This window comes from Phlebotomus papatasi, chromosome 1, assembly GCF_024763615.1.
Source record: "Phlebotomus papatasi isolate M1 chromosome 1, Ppap_2.1, whole genome shotgun sequence".
In the NCBI taxonomy this organism is placed as follows: Eukaryota; Metazoa; Arthropoda; class Insecta; order Diptera; family Psychodidae; genus Phlebotomus; species Phlebotomus papatasi.
This window is the reverse complement of record NC_077222.1, coordinates 46,090,234-46,109,527: the sequence shown is the minus strand read 5'-3', so window position 1 is coordinate 46,109,527 and position 19,294 is coordinate 46,090,234. Positions and strand designations below refer to the sequence as shown.

General features: G+C 37.3%; 2 protein-coding genes and 7 pseudogenes across 2 annotated transcripts; 8 read left to right on the top strand and 1 right to left on the bottom strand.

The window, feature by feature from the left end:
- Positions 1 to 701: 701 nt before the first annotated feature.
- On the bottom strand, positions 702 to 1,112 carry LOC129799457 (survival of motor neuron-related-splicing factor 30-like). The gene is made up of 2 exons (XM_055843378.1): positions 1,016 to 1,112; positions 702 to 952 (listed from the first exon to the last, which is right to left on the bottom strand). The coding sequence occupies exons 1-2, from the start codon at positions 1,110 to 1,112 to the stop codon at positions 702 to 704; spliced, it is 348 nt and encodes a 115-aa protein (XP_055699353.1).
- Positions 1,113 to 1,370: 258 nt separating this feature from the next.
- LOC129799405 (negative elongation factor B-like) lies at positions 1,371 to 3,409 on the top strand (annotated as a pseudogene).
- A 291-nt stretch (positions 3,410 to 3,700) lies between these two features.
- LOC129799406 (negative elongation factor B-like) lies at positions 3,701 to 8,194 on the top strand (annotated as a pseudogene).
- Positions 6,030 to 8,194, top strand: LOC129799408 (negative elongation factor B-like; annotated as a pseudogene).
- A 164-nt stretch (positions 8,195 to 8,358) lies between these two features.
- On the top strand, positions 8,359 to 11,947 carry LOC129799410 (negative elongation factor B-like; annotated as a pseudogene).
- On the top strand, positions 11,815 to 13,908 carry LOC129799404 (negative elongation factor B-like; annotated as a pseudogene).
- On the top strand, positions 13,771 to 15,865 carry LOC129799403 (negative elongation factor B-like; annotated as a pseudogene).
- Positions 15,733 to 17,662, top strand: LOC129799385 (negative elongation factor B-like; annotated as a pseudogene).
- Positions 17,663 to 17,677: 15 nt separating this feature from the next.
- On the top strand, positions 17,678 to 19,294 carry LOC129799314 (negative elongation factor B; the record flags this gene model as incomplete). Its single annotated transcript, XM_055843133.1, has 4 exons — positions 17,678 to 17,872; positions 18,009 to 18,359; positions 18,422 to 18,997; positions 19,079 to 19,294. Coding segments are annotated over exons 2-4 (831 nt in total), but the record flags the coding sequence as incomplete, so codon positions are not given.

Below are 19,294 nucleotides of genomic sequence, written 5' to 3'. Positions count from 1 at the left end.
AAATGTAGGTTTGTGTCTTGGCTAAAAAAAAAACCGTTGCAATATTCAATATTTTTTGTATCTAAGCTAAAAACACTGAGAAAAATTAAAATAAATGCAGGAAAATGAAAAAAGCAGTCCAGAAGAAAATGAAGATGTCGAAGAAGCCTAAAATCAAGGCTGGAACTCCAGCGACAGTGACGTGGAGAGGTGCTAGGTGGAAGAAGAAGATGCATCGAAGCCGGATGTGGTACTGGGAAATAAGGAAGTTCATGAGAAAACTCCAAGGCCGTACAAAGAGAAGAAGAAGAAAATCATCACGGAATGCTACAGAGATGAGGATGGTTACGACAGATGGCACAGAGTCTCATTGATGCCACAACAGCAGCTTTAAGGGCCGGAAAAATTGTCCAGAATCCCTTTGCACAGCCCCCACCAAAGGGGGTAGCCATCCCGCCGCCCAACACCCTTGCACCGCCTCCGCGGCAGGGCAAGATGACTGGAATTCCGGGAATGCCTCAGATGATGATGAATCCTCACATGATGATTCCTCCGTCAATGGGTATGAATCCCGGAATGATGGCTGGACCTCCACCAATTGGTCAATATCGCTCAATGCCCCCGCACATGAAACAATCTTAAATTTTATCTGTAAATTCCAACTTTATTTTCTGTTCAATAAAAGAAAACATCCGGATGCTTATCTAAGAAGGTGGGTTTTTTTAGATACCTTTGCGCCACTTTTCGCAGGTCTTGGTCTCGGTCATGGGCTTGCCCGCTACCCCACAGGTTCCAATTCCTACCCTCCCATTGACATTGTCCGGAGACGCAAAGATGCTCTTTGGAATGCCAGCTGATCCAGATTTCTTGGCGCTTTTTGTCGTAAAAGCCAACCATTTGTTCTTCTCCGTCTCACGCTCAGCTTCCAATTCCTTAAGTCTCTGTTGCTTTTTCAGTTTCTTCTTGCTGAACTCTTCTTCAGCAGGTCAGCAAGATGCGGACTTGGAGTCTCCAATGTGTAGGAATTCGACCTCACGATCCTCTGCACAAGGTGCCATCCTCTTCAACTCCTTCTCCGGAGGCGACATGGGCACACTCCCATACCCAGAAATCCTCCTACGCTCCACCAACATAACCCGTTTGTGAATTATAGTAGGCTATGCATTAGTGAAAAAACAATATTTCTGTAAAGTTTATAGCGTTCATAGCTCTTCTCTCAAAAGAAAATGTCGCAAAAATTGGAGAACTACAGTTTGATACTACAAGATGGGACCGTTCTTCATGGCGAAAGCGTTGATCAGCGTGGTGATGTAGACGGAGAATTTTTTTTTACCACAGCCATGGTGGCTTATCCGGATCAGAATCTGAATCCGGTCTGAATTTTAGTTGAAATGACTAATCCACCGAAGTTTGTGGGCAATGGATTGGAAGAACTGAAAGTTCCTGGACAAGCTTATCTTCGTGATGCACTCACTTCTTGTACAGACCCCCTAAAAGCCATTGAGAATTTTCAATTAGAAAATGGTGAGTAAATGTGACGCACTCTTATATTGTATTATTAAAGACTTGTGGCAGTTTTGTTATCCTTCTGAATCCTAAATGACATAATACAAATCAGGACAATAAAATTGTAGTAATATAGAATAAAATGATTTTTTAGGCATCCTATTACCATCTCTTCGCCCAATGTTACCTCTACTTGACCTTCATGGAGTACGGCGGCTGGATTTTCATACGTCGGTTTTGGAGGAGCTCCGTGAGAAATTAATTGCTGAAATAAATAAACTTGGAGCAAAGGAAGGATGAGAAAGAATTTTCGATAAACTTCTTAAAGAAAGCTTTCCTGTCGTAAGAGTGCGTGCGCTAAGTAAAAAGGCAAATTTGGAGAGATAATCAATCACTTTTTGGAGACGAAGTATCACCACTTTTATCGCAATATATACGAGAAAAAGAGCATATCCTGTTTGATCATATGAACCTTAACAACCTGTTCTTTACGCCATCTCCTAAGGTGAGTTTATTAAAAAAAAAAACTAGTAAGAAAATAATATTGTTTTACATTAAAATGCAGTTACGACGCCAGGGAGAAGTGGTCCAGAAACTAGCTAATATGATCGGGAACAATGTTAAATTGTATGATATGGTGCTCCAATTTTTGCGTACATTATTTCTGCATACCAGAAACGTGCATTACTGCACTCTAAGGGCAGAATTACTGATGGCACTACACGATCTTGAGGTTCAAGATATTATTTCCGTAGATCCATGTCACAAGTTCACATGGTGTTTGGATGCATGTATACGTGAGAAAAATGTTGATATCAAGCGATCACGGGAGCTACAAGGTTTCTTAGACAATATTAAGAGAGGTCAAGAACAAGTACTTGGGGATCTATCAATGACCTTATGTGATCCCTATTCCATCAACTTCTTAGCAACATCTGCAATCAAAATTCTACAGCACCTTATTAACAATGAGGGTTTGGCCAGAGATAATACCATTTTAATTCTCTTACTGAGAATGCTTGCCCTAGGACTTAGTGCATGGGTCATGATCGATTCCCAGGAATTTAAGGAGCCAAAATTAGATAGCCAGGTTGTGACAAAATTCTTACCAGCTCTCATGTCTCTGATAGTGGATGATCAGGTAAAAAATAATTGAGCCTTTTAATTTCATATATGTATATAAAATTCTTAATAATATTATTAATGTTTATTGTATTACTAGGTACGACATTTAACAGCTCGTCTTCCCCCAGACGAGCGCGAAAGTGCTATTACAACAATTGAACACTCTGGTCCAGCTCCAGATGCTGTGGAAGCGTATATACAAGAGAGTACAGTGGCATCTATATTAGGTATGTACTATACATTGCACACTGCTCGTCAGAAAGATCGGGTTGGCATTTTACGTGTCTTGACTATTCTTGCATGTTGTAAGGATGATCGAGCATATGAAGATCCCTTTCTTCATTCTCTTATTGCCCTACTAATTCCAATGGCTGAAGAATTTACCGCCGAAGATTTTTGCACAGGACTTTTTGATGAATTTCTCTTTGCTAGACTCACAAGAGACAATGTTACGCGACACATGCTAAAGTTATTGTGGTACATCCATCTCAAATTACCAGCTGCGCGTCTCCAAACACTTCTCAAGGCACTCCAGCCATCCTCTCAGCACCATGAAAACGTACACAAATTATATGACAATCTATAAACACGGATTGGGCTGGCAATTCAGGAAAATATCGCGTCAGAGACTATAGATATTGACTATGATTCACCTCTAAAAAGTGTTCCTACGCCAAAGCCTCATTATCTTTAGTTTTTTTTTTATGATGAATTTTTCTATTTCTTTCAGTTTGCCACATAATTTACCGAGTTGTTTTATGTGTATCTTAAATTTTGATAAAAACATTTAGTGAATCTAGTTATAGAGAAAATTTGTCATTCCAATCAACATAACCCGTTTGTGAATTATAGTAGGCTATGCATTAGTGAAAAAACAATATTTCTGTAAAGTTTATAGCGTTCATAGCTCTTCTCTCAAAAGAAAATGTCGCAAAAATTGGAGAACTACAGTTTGATACTACAAGATGGGACCGTTCTTCATGGCGAAAGCGTTGATCAGCGTGGTGATGTAGACGGAGAATTTTTTTTTACCACAGCCATGGTGGCTTATCCGGATCAGAATCTGAATCCGGTCTGAATTTTAGTTGAAATGACTAATCCACCGAAGTTTGTGGGCAATGGATTGGAAGAACTGAAAGTTCCTGGACAAGCTTATCTTCGTGATGCACTCACTTCTTGTACAGACCCCCTAAAAGCCATTGAGAATTTTCAATTAGAAAATGGTGAGTAAATGTGACGCACTCTTATATTGTATTATTAAAGACTTGTGGCAGTTTTGTTATCCTTCTGAATCCTAAATGACATAATACAAATCAGGACAATAAAATTGTAGTAATATAGAATAAAATGATTTTTTAGGCATCCTATTACCATCTCTTCGCCCAATGTTACCTCTACTTGACCTTCATGGAGTACGGCGGCTGGATTTTCATACGTCGGTTTTGGAGGAGCTCCGTGAGAAATTAATTGCTGAAATAAATAAACTTGGAGCAAAGGAAGGATGAGAAAGAATTTTCGATAAACTTCTTAAAGAAAGCTTTCCTGTCGTAAGAGTGCGTGCGCTAAGTAAAAAGGCAAATTTGGAGAGATAATCAATCACTTTTTGGAGACGAAGTATCACCACTTTTATCGCAATATATACGAGAAAAAGAGCATATCCTGTTTGATCATATGAACCTTAACAACCTGTTCTTTACGCCATCTCCTAAGGTGAGTTTATTAAAAAAAAAAACTAGTAAGAAAATAATATTGTTTTACATTAAAATGCAGTTACGACGCCAGGGAGAAGTGGTCCAGAAACTAGCTAATATGATCGGGAACAATGTTAAATTGTATGATATGGTGCTCCAATTTTTGCGTACATTATTTCTGCATACCAGAAACGTGCATTACTGCACTCTAAGGGCAGAATTACTGATGGCACTACACGATCTTGAGGTTCAAGATATTATTTCCGTAGATCCATGTCACAAGTTCACATGGTGTTTGGATGCATGTATACGTGAGAAAAATGTTGATATCAAGCGATCACGGGAGCTACAAGGTTTCTTAGACAATATTAAGAGAGGTCAAGAACAAGTACTTGGGGATCTATCAATGACCTTATGTGATCCCTATTCCATCAACTTCTTAGCAACATCTGCAATCAAAATTCTACAGCACCTTATTAACAATGAGGGTTTGGCCAGAGATAATACCATTTTAATTCTCTTACTGAGAATCCTTGCCCTAGGACTTAGTGCATGGGTCATGATCGATTCCCAGGAATTTAAGGAGCCAAAATTAGATAGCCAGGTTGTGACAAAATTCTTACCAGCTCTCATGTCTCTGATGGTGGATGATCAGGTAAAAAATAATTGAGCCTTTTAATTTCATATATGTATATAAAATTCTTAATAATATTATTAATGTTTATTGTATTACTAGGTACGACATTTAACAGCTCGTCTTCCCCCAGACGAGCGCGAAAGTGCTATTACAACAATTGAACACTCTGGTCCAGCTCCAGATGCTGTGGAAGCGTATATACAAGAGAGTACAGTGGCATCTATATTAGGTATGTACTATACATTGCACACTGCTCGTCAGAAAGATCGGGTTGGCATTTTACGTGTCTTGACTATTCTTGCATGTTGTAAGGATGATCGAGCATATGAAGATCCCTTTCTTCATTCTCTTATTGCCCTACTAATTCCAATGGCTGAAGAATTTACCGCCGAAGATTTTTGCACAGGACTTTTTGATGAATTTCTCTTTGCTAGACTCACAAGAGACAATGTTACGCGACACATGCTAAAGTTATTGTGGTACATCCATCTCAAATTACCAGCTGCGCGTCTCCAAACACTTCTCAAGGCACTCCAGCCATCCTCTCAGCACCATGAAAACGTACACAAATTATATGACAATCTATAAACACGGATTGGGCTGGCAATTCAGGAAAATATCGCGTCAGAGACTATAGATATTGACTATGATTCACCTCTAAAAAGTGTTCCTACGCCAAAGCCTCATTATCTTTAGTTTTTTTTTATGATGAATTTTTCTATTTCTTTCAGTTTGCCACATAATTTACCGAGTTGTTTTATGTGTATCTTAAATTTTGATAAAAACATTTAGTGAATCTAGTTATAGAGAAAATTTGTCATTCCAATCAACATAACCCGTTTGTGAATTATAGTAGGCTATGCATTAGTGAAAAAACAATATTTCTGTAAAGTTTATAGCGTTCATAGCTCTTCTCTCAAAAGAAAATGTCGCAAAAATTGGAGAACTACAGTTTGATACTACAAGATGGGACCGTTCTTCATGGCGAAAGCGTTGATCAGCGTGGTGATGTAGACGGAGAATTTTTTTTTACCACAGCCATGGTGGCTTATCCGGATCAGAATCTGAATCCGGTCTGAATTTTAGTTGAAATGACTAATCCACCGAAGTTTGTGGGCAATGGATTGGAAGAACTGAAAGTTCCTGGACAAGCTTATCTTCGTGATGCACTCACTTCTTGTACAGACCCCCTAAAAGCCATTGAGAATTTTCAATTAGAAAATGGTGAGTAAATGTGACGCACTCTTATATTGTATTATTAAAGACTTGTGGCAGTTTTGTTATCCTTCTGAATCCTAAATGACATAATACAAATCAGGACAATAAAATTGTAGTAATATAGAATAAAATGATTTTTTAGGCATCCTATTACCATCTCTTCGCCCAATGTTACCTCTACTTGACCTTCATGGAGTACGGCGGCTGGATTTTCATACGTCGGTTTTGGAGGAGCTCCGTGAGAAATTAATTGCTGAAATAAATAAACTTGGAGCAAAGGAAGGATGAGAAAGAATTTTCGATAAACTTCTTAAAGAAAGCTTTCCTGTCGTAAGAGTGCGTGCGCTAAGTAAAAAGGCAAATTTGGAGAGATAATCAATCACTTTTTGGAGACGAAGTATCACCACTTTTATCGCAATATATACGAGAAAAAGAGCATATCCTGTTTGATCATATGAACCTTAACAACCTGTTCTTTACGCCATCTCCTAAGGTGAGTTTATTAAAAAAAAAAACTAGTAAGAAAATAATATTGTTTTACATTAAAATGCAGTTACGACGCCAGGGAGAAGTGGTCCAGAAACTAGCTAATATGATCGGGAACAATGTTAAATTGTATGATATGGTGCTCCAATTTTTGCGTACATTATTTCTGCATACCAGAAACGTGCATTACTGCACTCTAAGGGCAGAATTACTGATGGCACTACACGATCTTGAGGTTCAAGATATTATTTCCGTAGATCCATGTCACAAGTTCACATGGTGTTTGGATGCATGTATACGTGAGAAAAATGTTGATATCAAGCGATCACGGGAGCTACAAGGTTTCTTAGACAATATTAAGAGAGGTCAAGAACAAGTACTTGGGGATCTATCAATGACCTTATGTGATCCCTATTCCATCAACTTCTTAGCAACATCTGCAATCAAAATTCTACAGCACCTTATTAACAATGAGGGTTTGGCCAGAGATAATACCATTTTAATTCTCTTACTGAGAATGCTTGCCCTAGGACTTAGTGCATGGGTCATGATCGATTCCCAGGAATTTAAGGAGCCAAAATTAGATAGCCAGGTTGTGACAAAATTCTTACCAGCTCTCATGTCTCTGATGGTGGATGATCAGGTAAAAAATAATTGAGCCTTTTAATTTCATATATGTATATAAAATTCTTAATAATATTATTAATGTTTATTGTATTACTAGGTACGACATTTAACAGCTCGTCTTCCCCCAGACGAGCGCGAAAGTGCTATTACAACAATTGAACACTCTGGTCCAGCTCCAGATGCTGTGGAAGCGTATATACAAGAGAGTACAGTGGCATCTATATTAGGTATGTACTATACATTGCACACTGCTCGTCAGAAAGATCGGGTTGGCATTTTACGTGTCTTGACTATTCTTGCATGTTGTAAGGATGATCGAGCATATGAAGATCCCTTTCTTCATTCTCTTATTGCCCTACTAATTCCAATGGCTGAAGAATTTACCGCCGAAGATTTTTGCACAGGACTTTTTGATGAATTTCTCTTTGCTAGACTCACAAGAGACAATGTTACGCGACACATGCTAAAGTTATTGTGGTACATCCATCTCAAATTACCAGCTGCGCGTCTCCAAACACTTCTCAAGGCACTCCAGCCATCCTCTCAGCACCATAAAAACGTACACAAATTATATGACAATCTATAAACACGGATTGGGCTGGCAATTCAGGAAAATATCGCGTCAGAGACTATAGATATTGACTATGATTCACCTCTAAAAAGTGTTCCTACGCCAAAGCCTCATTATCTTTAGTTTTTTTTTATGATGAATTTTTCTATTTCTTTCAGTTTGCCACATAATTTACCGAGTTGTTTTATGTGTATCTTAAATTTTGATAAAAACATTTAGTGAATCTAGTTATAGAGAAAATTTGTCATTCCAATCAACATAACCCGTTTGTGAATTATAGTAGGCTATGCATTAGTGAAAAAACAATATTTCTGTAAAGTTTATAGCGTTCATAGCTCTTCTCTCAAAAGAAAATGTCGCAAAAATTGGAGAACTACAGTTTGATACTACAAGATGGGACCGTTCTTCATGGCGAAAGCGTTGATCAGCGTGGTGATGTAGACGGAGAATTTTTTTTTACCACAGCCATGGTGGCTTATCCGGATCAGAATCTGAATCCGGTCTGAATTTTAGTTGAAATGACTAATCCACCGAAGTTTGTGGGCAATGGATTGGAAGAACTGAAAGTTCCTGGACAAGCTTATCTTCGTGATGCACTCCCTTCTTGTACAGACCCCCTAAAAGCCATTGAGAATTTTCAATTAGAAAATGGTGAGTAAATGTGACGCACTCTTATATTGTATTATTAAAGACTTGTGGCAGTTTTGTTATCCTTCTGAATCCTAAATGACATAATACAAATCAGGACAATAAAATTGTAGTAATATAGAATAAAATGATTTTTTAGGCATCCTATTACCATCTCTTCGCCCAATGTTACCTCTACTTGACCTTCATGGAGTACGGCGGCTGGATTTTCATACGTCGGTTTTGGAGGAGCTCCGTGAGAAATTAATTGCTGAAATAAATAAACTTGGAGCAAAGGAAGGATGAGAAAGAATTTTCGATAAACTTCTTAAAGAAAGCTTTCCTGTCGTAAGAGTGCGTGCGCTAAGTAAAAAGGCAAATTTGGAGAGATAATCAATCACTTTTTGGAGACGAAGTATCACCACTTTTATCGCAATATAGAAAAAAAAATAAAAAAATCATTTGAAGGTATTTTCATACCGATATGAAAAAATGCCATTTGAATTTCATACCGTTAGAACTGTGAGTACTGTGATAGAACCTTTATCAAAATGGCGATTTTCGGGTGGCAATAATTATAGCTCCACTCAATAAATTTGGCTCCAGGGTATTTATTTTCAATCAGTGAAGGTTAATATCTTTTTGCAATTTAATTAATAACTTTATTAAGCTAATTAGAATCATTTTTATAAAGTTTTTCATGACTTTTGCCGAAATTTTGTAAGGAAAATGTTTAATGAACAAAAATAAGGGATTAATTAAGGTCTTGAAATGGATGGAAGTTGATAACCAAAAAAATTCCATAAAAATGACAAGATCCTATCACCTTTCATCCGAATTTGTCCATATTGCCGACATATATGCATTTTAAACCACTCCCAGGGCTAAAAATCTTCTTTTGTTAGAGGCAAAAGTGTGCAAATTTCCGTGTTACAGTCGAAAAAAATAAGTTTTCTACCGAAATTTGATGTAAAACAATGCTGACTGTTTAGTCTCATCATGTCCTGTTGATTTTGTCGCAAACCAGAATCCTAAGTGACTAAGGTGATCTTTAGAATACTGGAACAAAAAATTATCAAAAAGAAGCTTATTGCAGTTTGATGAATAGAAGGTGTTTTACGTCATTTAAGTGGTTTAAAATTATTTTTTCAGACAGAAAACATGTTAAGACAAGACCTATCAATTTTTTTATTCGAAAAAAGTAATTTTGTACCACTTAACTTAGGTAAAACACCTTCTATTCATCAAACTGCAATAAGCTTCTTTTTGATAATTGTTTGTTCCAGTATTCTAAAGATCACCTTAGTCACTTAGGATTCTGGTTTGCGACAAAATCAACAGGACATGATGAGACTAAACAGTCAGCATTGTTTTACATCAAATTTCGGTAAAAAACTTATTTTTTTCGACTGTAACACGGAAATTTGCACACTTTTGCCTCTAACAAAAGAAGATTTTTAGCCCTGGGAGTGGTTTAAAATGCATATATGTCGGCAATATGGACAAATTCGGATGAAAGGTGATAGGATCTTGTCATTTTTATGGAATTTTTTTGGTTATCAACTTCCATCCATTTCAAGACCTTAATTAATCCCTTATTTTTGTTCATTAAACATTTTCCTTACAAAATTTCGGCAAAAGTCATGAAAAACTTTATAAAAATGATTCTAATTAGCTTAATAAAGTTATTAATTAAATTACAAAAAGATATTAACCTTCACTGATTGAAAATAAATACCCTGGAGCCAAATTTATTGAGTGGAGCTATAATTATTGCCACCCGAAAATCGCCATTTTGATAAAGGTTCTATCACAGTACTCACAGTTCTAACGGTATGAAATTCAAATGGCGTTTTTTCATATCGGTATGAAAATACCTTCAAATGATTTTTTTTATTTTTTTTTCTAAAAATTTTTTTTTCAAAGTTTTTCCAGTATTATACGAGAAAAAGAGCATATCCTGTTTGATCATATGAACCTTAACAACCTGTTCTTTACGCCATCTCCTAAGGTGAGTTTATTAAAAAAAAAAAACTAGTAAGAAAATAATATTGTTTTACATTAAAATGCAGTTACGACGCCAGGGAGAAGTGGTCCAGAAACTAGCTAATATGATCGGGAACAATGTTAAATTGTATGATATGGTGCTCCAATTTTTGCGTACATTATTTCTGCATACCAGAAACGTGCATTACTGCACTCTAAGGGCAGAATTACTGATGGCACTACACGATCTTGAGGTTCAAGATATTATTTCCGTAGATCCATGTCACAAGTTCACATGGTGTTTGGATGCATGTATACGTGAGAAAAATGTTGATATCAAGCGATCACGGGAGCTACAAGGTTTCTTAGACAATATTAAGAGAGGTCAAGAACAAGTACTTGGGGATCTATCAATGACCTTATGTGATCCCTATTCCATCAACTTCTTAGCAACATCTGCAATCAAAATTCTACAGCACCTTATTAACAATGAGGGTTTGGCCAGAGATAATACCATTTTAATTCTCTTACTGAGAATCCTTGCCCTAGGACTTAGTGCATGGGTCATGATCGATTCCCAGGAATTTAAGGAGCCAAAATTAGATAGCCAGGTTGTGACAAAATTCTTACCAGCTCTCATGTCTCTGATAGTGGATGATCAGGTAAAAAATAATTGAGCCTTTTAATTTCATATATGTATATAAAATTCTTAATAATATTATTAATGTTTATTGTATTACTAGGTACGACATTTAACAGCTCGTCTTCCCCCAGACGAGCGCGAAAGTGCTATTACAACAATTGAACACTCTGGTCCAGCTCCAGATGCTGTGGAAGCGTATATACAAGAGAGTACAGTGGCATCTATATTAGGTATGTACTATACATTGCACACTGCTCGTCAGAAAGATCGGGTTGGCATTTTACGTGTCTTGACTATTCTTGCATGTTGTAAGGATGATCGAGCATATGAAGATCCCTTTCTTCATTCTCTTATTGCCCTACTAATTCCAATGGCTGAAGAATTTACCGCCGAAGATTTTTGCACAGGACTTTTTGATGAATTTCTCTTTGCTAGACTCACAAGAGACAATGTTACGCGACACATGCTAAAGTTATTGTGGTACATCCATCTCAAATTACCAGCTGCGCGTCTCCAAACACTTCTCAAGGCACTCCAGCCATCCTCTCAGCACCATAAAAACGTACACAAATTATATGACAATCTATAAACACGGATTGGGCTGGCAATTCAGGAAAATATCGCGTCAGAGACTATAGATATTGACTATGATTCACCTCTAAAAAGTGTTCCTACGCCAAAGGATCAGAATCTGAATCCGGTCTGAATTTTAGTTGAAATGACTAATCCACCGAAGTTTGTGGGCACCGGATTGGAAGAACTGAAAGTTCCTGGACAAGCTTATCTTCGTGATGCACTCCCTTCTTGTACAGACCCCCTAAAAGCCATTGAGAATTTTCAATTAGAAAATGGTGAGTAAATGTGACGCACTCTTATATTGTATTATTAAAGACTTGTGGCAGTTTTGTTATCCTTCTGAATCCTAAATGACATAATACAAATCAGGACAATAAAATTGTAGTAATATAGAATAAAATGATTTTTTAGGCATCCTATTACCATCTCTTCGCCCAATGTTACCTCTACTTGACCTTCATGGAGTACGGCGGCTGGATTTTCATACGTCGGTTTTGGAGGAGCTCCGTGAGAAATTAATTGCTGAAATAAATAAACTTGGAGCAAAGGAAGGATGAGAAAGAATTTTCGATAAACTTCTTAAAGAAAGCTTTCCTGTCGTAAGAGTGCGTGCGCTAAGTAAAAAGGCAAATTTGGAGAGATAATCAATCACTTTTTGGAGACGAAGTATCACCACTTTTATCGCAATATATACGAGAAAAAGAGCATATCCTGTTTGATCATATGAACCTTAACAACCTGTTCTTTACGCCATCTCCTAAGGTGAGTTTATTAAAAAAAAAAAACTAGTAAGAAAATAATATTGTTTTACATTAAAATGCAGTTACGACGCCAGGGAGAAGTGGTCCAGAAACTAGCTAATATGATCGGGAACAATGTTAAATTGTATGATATGGTGCTCCAATTTTTGCGTACATTATTTCTGCATACCAGAAACGTGCATTACTGCACTCTAAGGGCAGAATTACTGATGGCACTACACGATCTTGAGGTTCAAGATATTATTTCCGTAGATCCATGTCACAAGTTCACATGGTGTTTGGATGCATGTATACGTGAGAAAAATGTTGATATCAAGCGATCACGGGAGCTACAAGGTTTCTTAGACAATATTAAGAGAGGTCAAGAACAAGTACTTGGGGATCTATCAATGACCTTATGTGATCCCTATTCCATCAACTTCTTAGCAACATCTGCAATCAAAATTCTACAGCACCTTATTAACAATGAGGGTTTGGCCAGAGATAATACCATTTTAATTCTCTTACTGAGAATCCTTGCCCTAGGACTTAGTGCATGGGTCATGATCGATTCCCAGGAATTTAAGGAGCCAAAATTAGATAGCCAGGTTGTGACAAAATTCTTACCAGCTCTCATGTCTCTGATAGTGGATGATCAGGTAAAAAATAATTGAGCCTTTTAATTTCATATATGTATATAAAATTCTTAATAATATTATTAATGTTTATTGTATTACTAGGTACGACATTTAACAGCTCGTCTTCCCCCAGACGAGCGCGAAAGTGCTATTACAACAATTGAACACTCTGGTCCAGCTCCAGATGCTGTGGAAGCGTATATACAAGAGAGTACAGTGGCATCTATATTAGGTATGTACTATACATTGCACACTGCTCGTCAGAAAGATCGGGTTGGCATTTTACGTGTCTTGACTATTCTTGCATGTTGTAAGGATGATCGAGCATATGAAGATCCCTTTCTTCATTCTCTTATTGCCCTACTAATTCCAATGGCTGAAGAATTTACCGCCGAAGATTTTTGCACAGGACTTTTTGATGAATTTCTCTTTGCTAGACTCACAAGAGACAATGTTACGCGACACATGCTAAAGTTATTGTGGTACATCCATCTCAAATTACCAGCTGCGCGTCTCCAAACACTTCTCAAGGCACTCCAGCCATCCTCTCAGCACCATAAAAACGTACACAAATTATATGACAATCTATAAACACGGATTGGGCTGGCAATTCAGGAAAATATCGCGTCAGAGACTATAGATATTGACTATGATTCACCTCTAAAAAGTGTTCCTACGCCAAAGGATCAGAATCTGAATCCGGTCTGAATTTTAGTTGAAATGACTAATCCACCGAAGTTTGTGGGCTACAGTTTGGATTGGAAGAACTGAAAGTTCCTGGACAAGCTTATCTTCGTGATGCACTCCCTTCTTGTACAGACCCCCTAAAAGCCATTGAGAATTTTCAATTAGAAAATGGTGAGTAAATGTGACGCACTCTTATATTGTATTATTAAAGACTTGTGGCAGTTTTGTTATCCTTCTGAATCCTAAATGACATAATACAAATCAGGACAATAAAATTGTAGTAATATAGAATAAAATGATTTTTTAGGCATCCTATTACCATCTCTTCGCCCAATGTTACCTCTACTTGACCTTCATGGAGTACGGCGGCTGGATTTTCATACGTCGGTTTTGGAGGAGCTCCGTGAGAAATTAATTGCTGAAATAAATAAACTTGGAGCAAAGGAAGGATGAGAAAGAATTTTCGATAAACTTCTTAAAGAAAGCTTTCCTGTCGTAAGAGTGCGTGCGCTAAGTAAAAAGGCAAATTTGGAGAGATAATCAATCACTTTTTGGAGACGAAGTATCACCACTTTTATCGCAATATATACGAGAAAAAGAGCATATCCTGTTTGATCATATGAACCTTAACAACCTGTTCTTTACGCCATCTCCTAAGGTGAGTTTATTAAAAAAAAAAAAACTAGTAAGAAAATAATATTGTTTTACATTAAAATGCAGTTACGACGCCAGGGAGAAGTGGTCCAGAAACTAGCTAATATGATCGGGAACAATGTTAAATTGTATGATATGGTGCTCCAATTTTTGCGTACATTATTTCTGCATACCAGAAACGTGCATTACTGCACTCTAAGGGCAGAATTACTGATGGCACTACACGATCTTGAGGTTCAAGATATTATTTCCGTAGATCCATGTCACAAGTTCACATGGTGTTTGGATGCATGTATACGTGAGAAAAATGTTGATATCAAGCGATCACGGGAGCTACAAGGTTTCTTAGACAATATTAAGAGAGGTCAAGAACAAGTACTTGGGGATCTATCAATGACCTTATGTGATCCCTATTCCATCAACTTCTTAGCAACATCTGCAATCAAAATTCTACAGCACCTTATTAACAATGAGGGTTTGGCCAGAGATAATACCATTTTAATTCTCTTACTGAGAATCCTTGCCCTAGGACTTAGTGCATGGGTCATGATCGATTCCCAGGAATTTAAGGAGCCAAAATTAGATAGCCAGGTTGTGACAAAATTCTTACCAGCTCTCATGTCTCTGATAGTGGATGATCAGGTAAAAAATAATTGAGCCTTTTAATTTCATATATGTATATAAAATTCTTAATAATATTATTAATGTTTATTGTATTACTAGGTACGACATTTAACAGCTCGTCTTCCCCCAGACGAGCGCGAAAGTGCTATTACAACAATTGAACACTCTGGTCCAGCTCCAGATGCTGTGGAAGCGTATATACAAGAGAGTACAGTGGCATCTATATTAGGTATGTACTATACATTGCACACTGCTCGTCAGAAAGATCGGGTTGGCATTTTACGTGTCTTGACTATTCTTGCATGTTGTAAGGATGATCGAGCATATGAAGATCCCTTTCTTCATTCTCTTATTGCCCTACTAATTCCAATGGCTGAAGAATTTACCGCCGAAGATTTTTGCACAGGACTTTTTGATGAATTTCTCTTTGCTAGACTCACAAGAGACAATGTTACGCGACACATGCTAAAGTTATTGTGGTACATCCATCTCAAATTACCAGCTGCGCGTCTCCAAACACTTCTCAAGGCACTCCAGCCATCCTCTCAGCACCATAAAAACGTACACAAATTATATGACAATCTATAAACACGGATTGGGCTGGCAATTCAGGAAAATATCGCGTCAGAGACTATAGATATTGACTATGATTCACCTCTAAAAAGTGTTCCTACGCCAAAGGATCAGAATCTGAATCCGGTCTGAATTTTAGTTGAAATGACTAATCCACCGAAGTTTGTGGGCTATGGATTGGAAGAACTGAAAGTTCCTGGACAAGCTTATCTTCGTGATGCACTCCCTTCTTGTACAGACCCCCTAAAAGCCATTGAGAATTTTCAATTAGAAAATGGTGAGTAAATGTGACGCACTCTTATATTGTATTATTAAAGACTTGTGGCAGTTTTGTTATCCTTCTGAATCCTAAATGACATAATACAAATCAGGACAATAAAATTGTAGTAATATAGAATAAAATGATTTTTTAGGCATCCTATTACCATCTCTTCGCCCAATGTTACCTCTACTTGACCTTCATGGAGTACGGCGGCTGGATTTTCATACGTCGGTTTTGGAGGAGCTCCGTGAGAAATTAATTGCTGAAATAAATAAACTTGGAGCAAAGGAAGGATGAGAAAGAATTTTCGATAAACTTCTTAAAGAAAGCTTTCCTGTCGTAAGAGTGCGTGCGCTAAGTAAAAAGGCAAATTTGGAGAGATAATCAATCACTTTTTGGAGACGAAGTATCACCACTTTTATCGCAATATATACGAGAAAAAGAGCATATCCTGTTTGATCATATGAACCTTAACAACCTGTTCTTTACGCCATCTCCTAAGGTGAGTTTATTAAAAAAAAAAAAACTAGTAAGAAAATAATATTGTTTTACATTAAAATGCAGTTACGACGCCAGGGAGAAGTGGTCCAGAAACTAGCTAATATGATCGGGAACAATGTTAAATTGTATGATATGGTGCTCCAATTTTTGCGTACATTATTTCTGCATACCAGAAACGTGCATTACTGCACTCTAAGGGCAGAATTACTGATGGCACTACACGATCTTGAGGTTCAAGATATTATTTCCGTAGATCCATGTCACAAGTTCACATGGTGTTTGGATGCATGTATACGTGAGAAAAATGTTGATATCAAGCGATCACGGGAGCTACAAGGTTTCTTAGACAATATTAAGAGAGGTCAAGAACAAGTACTTGGGGATCTATCAATGACCTTATGTGATCCCTATTCCATCAACTTCTTAGCAACATCTGCAATCAAAATTCTACAGCACCTTATTAACAATGAGGGTTTGGCCAGAGATAATACCATTTTAATTCTCTTACTGAGAATCCTTGCCCTAGGACTTAGTGCATGGGTCATGATCGATTCCCAGGAATTTAAGGAGCCAAAATTAGATAGCCAGGTTGTGACAAAATTCTTACCAGCTCTCATGTCTCTGATAGTGGATGATCAGGTAAAAAATAATTGAGCCTTTTAATTTCATATATGTATATAAAATTCTTAATAATATTATTAATGTTTATTGTATTACTAGGTACGACATTTAACAGCTCGTCTTCCCCCAGACGAGCGCGAAAGTGCTATTACAACAATTGAACACTCTGGTCCAGCTCCAGATGCTGTGGAAGCGTATATACAAGAGAGTACAGTGGCATCTATATTAGGTATGTACTATACATTGCACACTGCTCGTCAGAAAGATCGGGTTGGCATTTTACGTGTCTTGACTATTCTTGCATGTTGTAAGGATGATCGAGCATATGAAGATCCCTTTCTTCATTCTCTTATTGCCCTACTAATTCCAATGGCTGAAGAATTTACCGCCGAAGATTTTTGCACAGGACTTTTTGATGAATTTCTCTTTGCTAGACTCACAAGAGACAATGTTACGCGACACATGCTAAAGTTATTGTGGTACATCCATCTCAAATTACCAGCTGCGCGTCTCCAAACACTTCTCAAGGCACTCCAGCCATCCTCTCAGCACCATAAAAACGTACAAAAATTATATGAATTTTTCTAAGTTTATAAACAAATTTTGGATTGGGAAAATTTGTCTGTTTGTGAATTCATGGAAAAGTTTATAGCGTTCATAGCTCTTCTCTCATCGCGTCAGAGACTATAGATATTGACTATTTTTTTACCACAGCCATGGTGGCTTATCCGGATCAGAATCTGAATCCGGTCTGAATTTTAGTTGAAATGACTAATCCACCGAAGTTTGTGGGCAATGGATTGGAAGAACTGAAAGTTCCTGGACAAGCTTATCTTCGTGATGCACTCCCTTCTTGTACAGACCCCCTAAAAGCCATTGAGAATTTTCAATTAGAAAATGGTGAGTAAATGTGACGCACTCTTATATTGTATTATTAAAGACTTGTGGCAGTTTTGTTATCCTTCTGAATCCTAAATGACATAATACAAATCAGGACAATAAAATTGTAGTAATATAGAATAAAATGATTTTTTAGGCATCCTATTACCATCTCTTCGCCCAATGTTACCTCTACTTGACCTTCATGGAGTACGGCGGCTGGATTTTCATACGTCGGTTTTGGAGGAGCTCCGTGAGAAATTAATTGCTGAAATAAATAAACTTGGAGCAAAGGAAGGATGAGAAAGAATTTTCGATAAACTTCTTAAAGAAAGCTTTCCTGTCGTAAGAGTGCGTGCGCTAAGTAAAAAGGCAAATTTGGAGAGATAATCAATCACTTTTTGGAGACGAAGTATCACCACTTTTATCGCAATATATACGAGAAAAAGAGCATATCCTGTTTGATCATATGAACCTTAACAACCTGTTCTTTACGCCATCTCCTAAGGTGAGTTTATTAAAAAAAAAAAAACTAGTAAGAAAATAATATTGTTTTACATTAAAATGCAGTTACGACGCCAGGGAGAAGTGGTCCAGAAACTAGCTAATATGATCGGGAACAATGTTAAATTGTATGATATGGTGCTCCAATTTTTGCGTACATTATTTCTGCATACCAGAAACGTGCATTACTGCACTCTAAGGGCAGAATTACTGATGGCACTACACGATCTTGAGGTTCAAGATATTATTTCCGTAGATCCATGTCACAAGTTCACATGGTGTTTGGATGCATGTATACGTGAGAAAAATGTTGATATCAAGCGATCACGGGAGCTACAAGGTTTCTTAGACAATATTAAGAGAGGTCAAGAACAAGTACTTGGGGATCTATCAATGACCTTATGTGATCCCTATTCCATCAACTTCTTAGCAACATCTGCAATCAAAATTCTACAGCACCTTATTAACAATGAGGGTTTGGCCAGAGATAATACCATTTTAATTCTCTTACTGAGAATGCTTGCCCTAGGACTTAGTGCATGGGTCATGATCGATTCCCAGGAATTTAAGGAGCCAAAATTAGATAGCCAGGTTGTGACAAAATTCTTACCAGCTCTCATGTCTCTGATAGTGGATGATCAGGTAAAAAATAATTGAGCCTTTTAATTTCATATATGTATATAAAATTCTTAATAATATTATTAATGTTTATTGTATTACTAGGTACGACATTTAACAGCTCGTCTTCCCCCAGACGAGCGCGAAAGTGCTATTACAACAATTGAACACTCTGGTCCAGCTCCAGATGCTGTGGAAGCGTATATACAAGAGAGTACAGTGGCATCTATATTAGGTATGTACTATACATTGCACACTGCTCGTCAGAAAGATCGGGTTGGCATTTTACGTGTCTTGACTATTCTTGCATGTTGTAAGGAT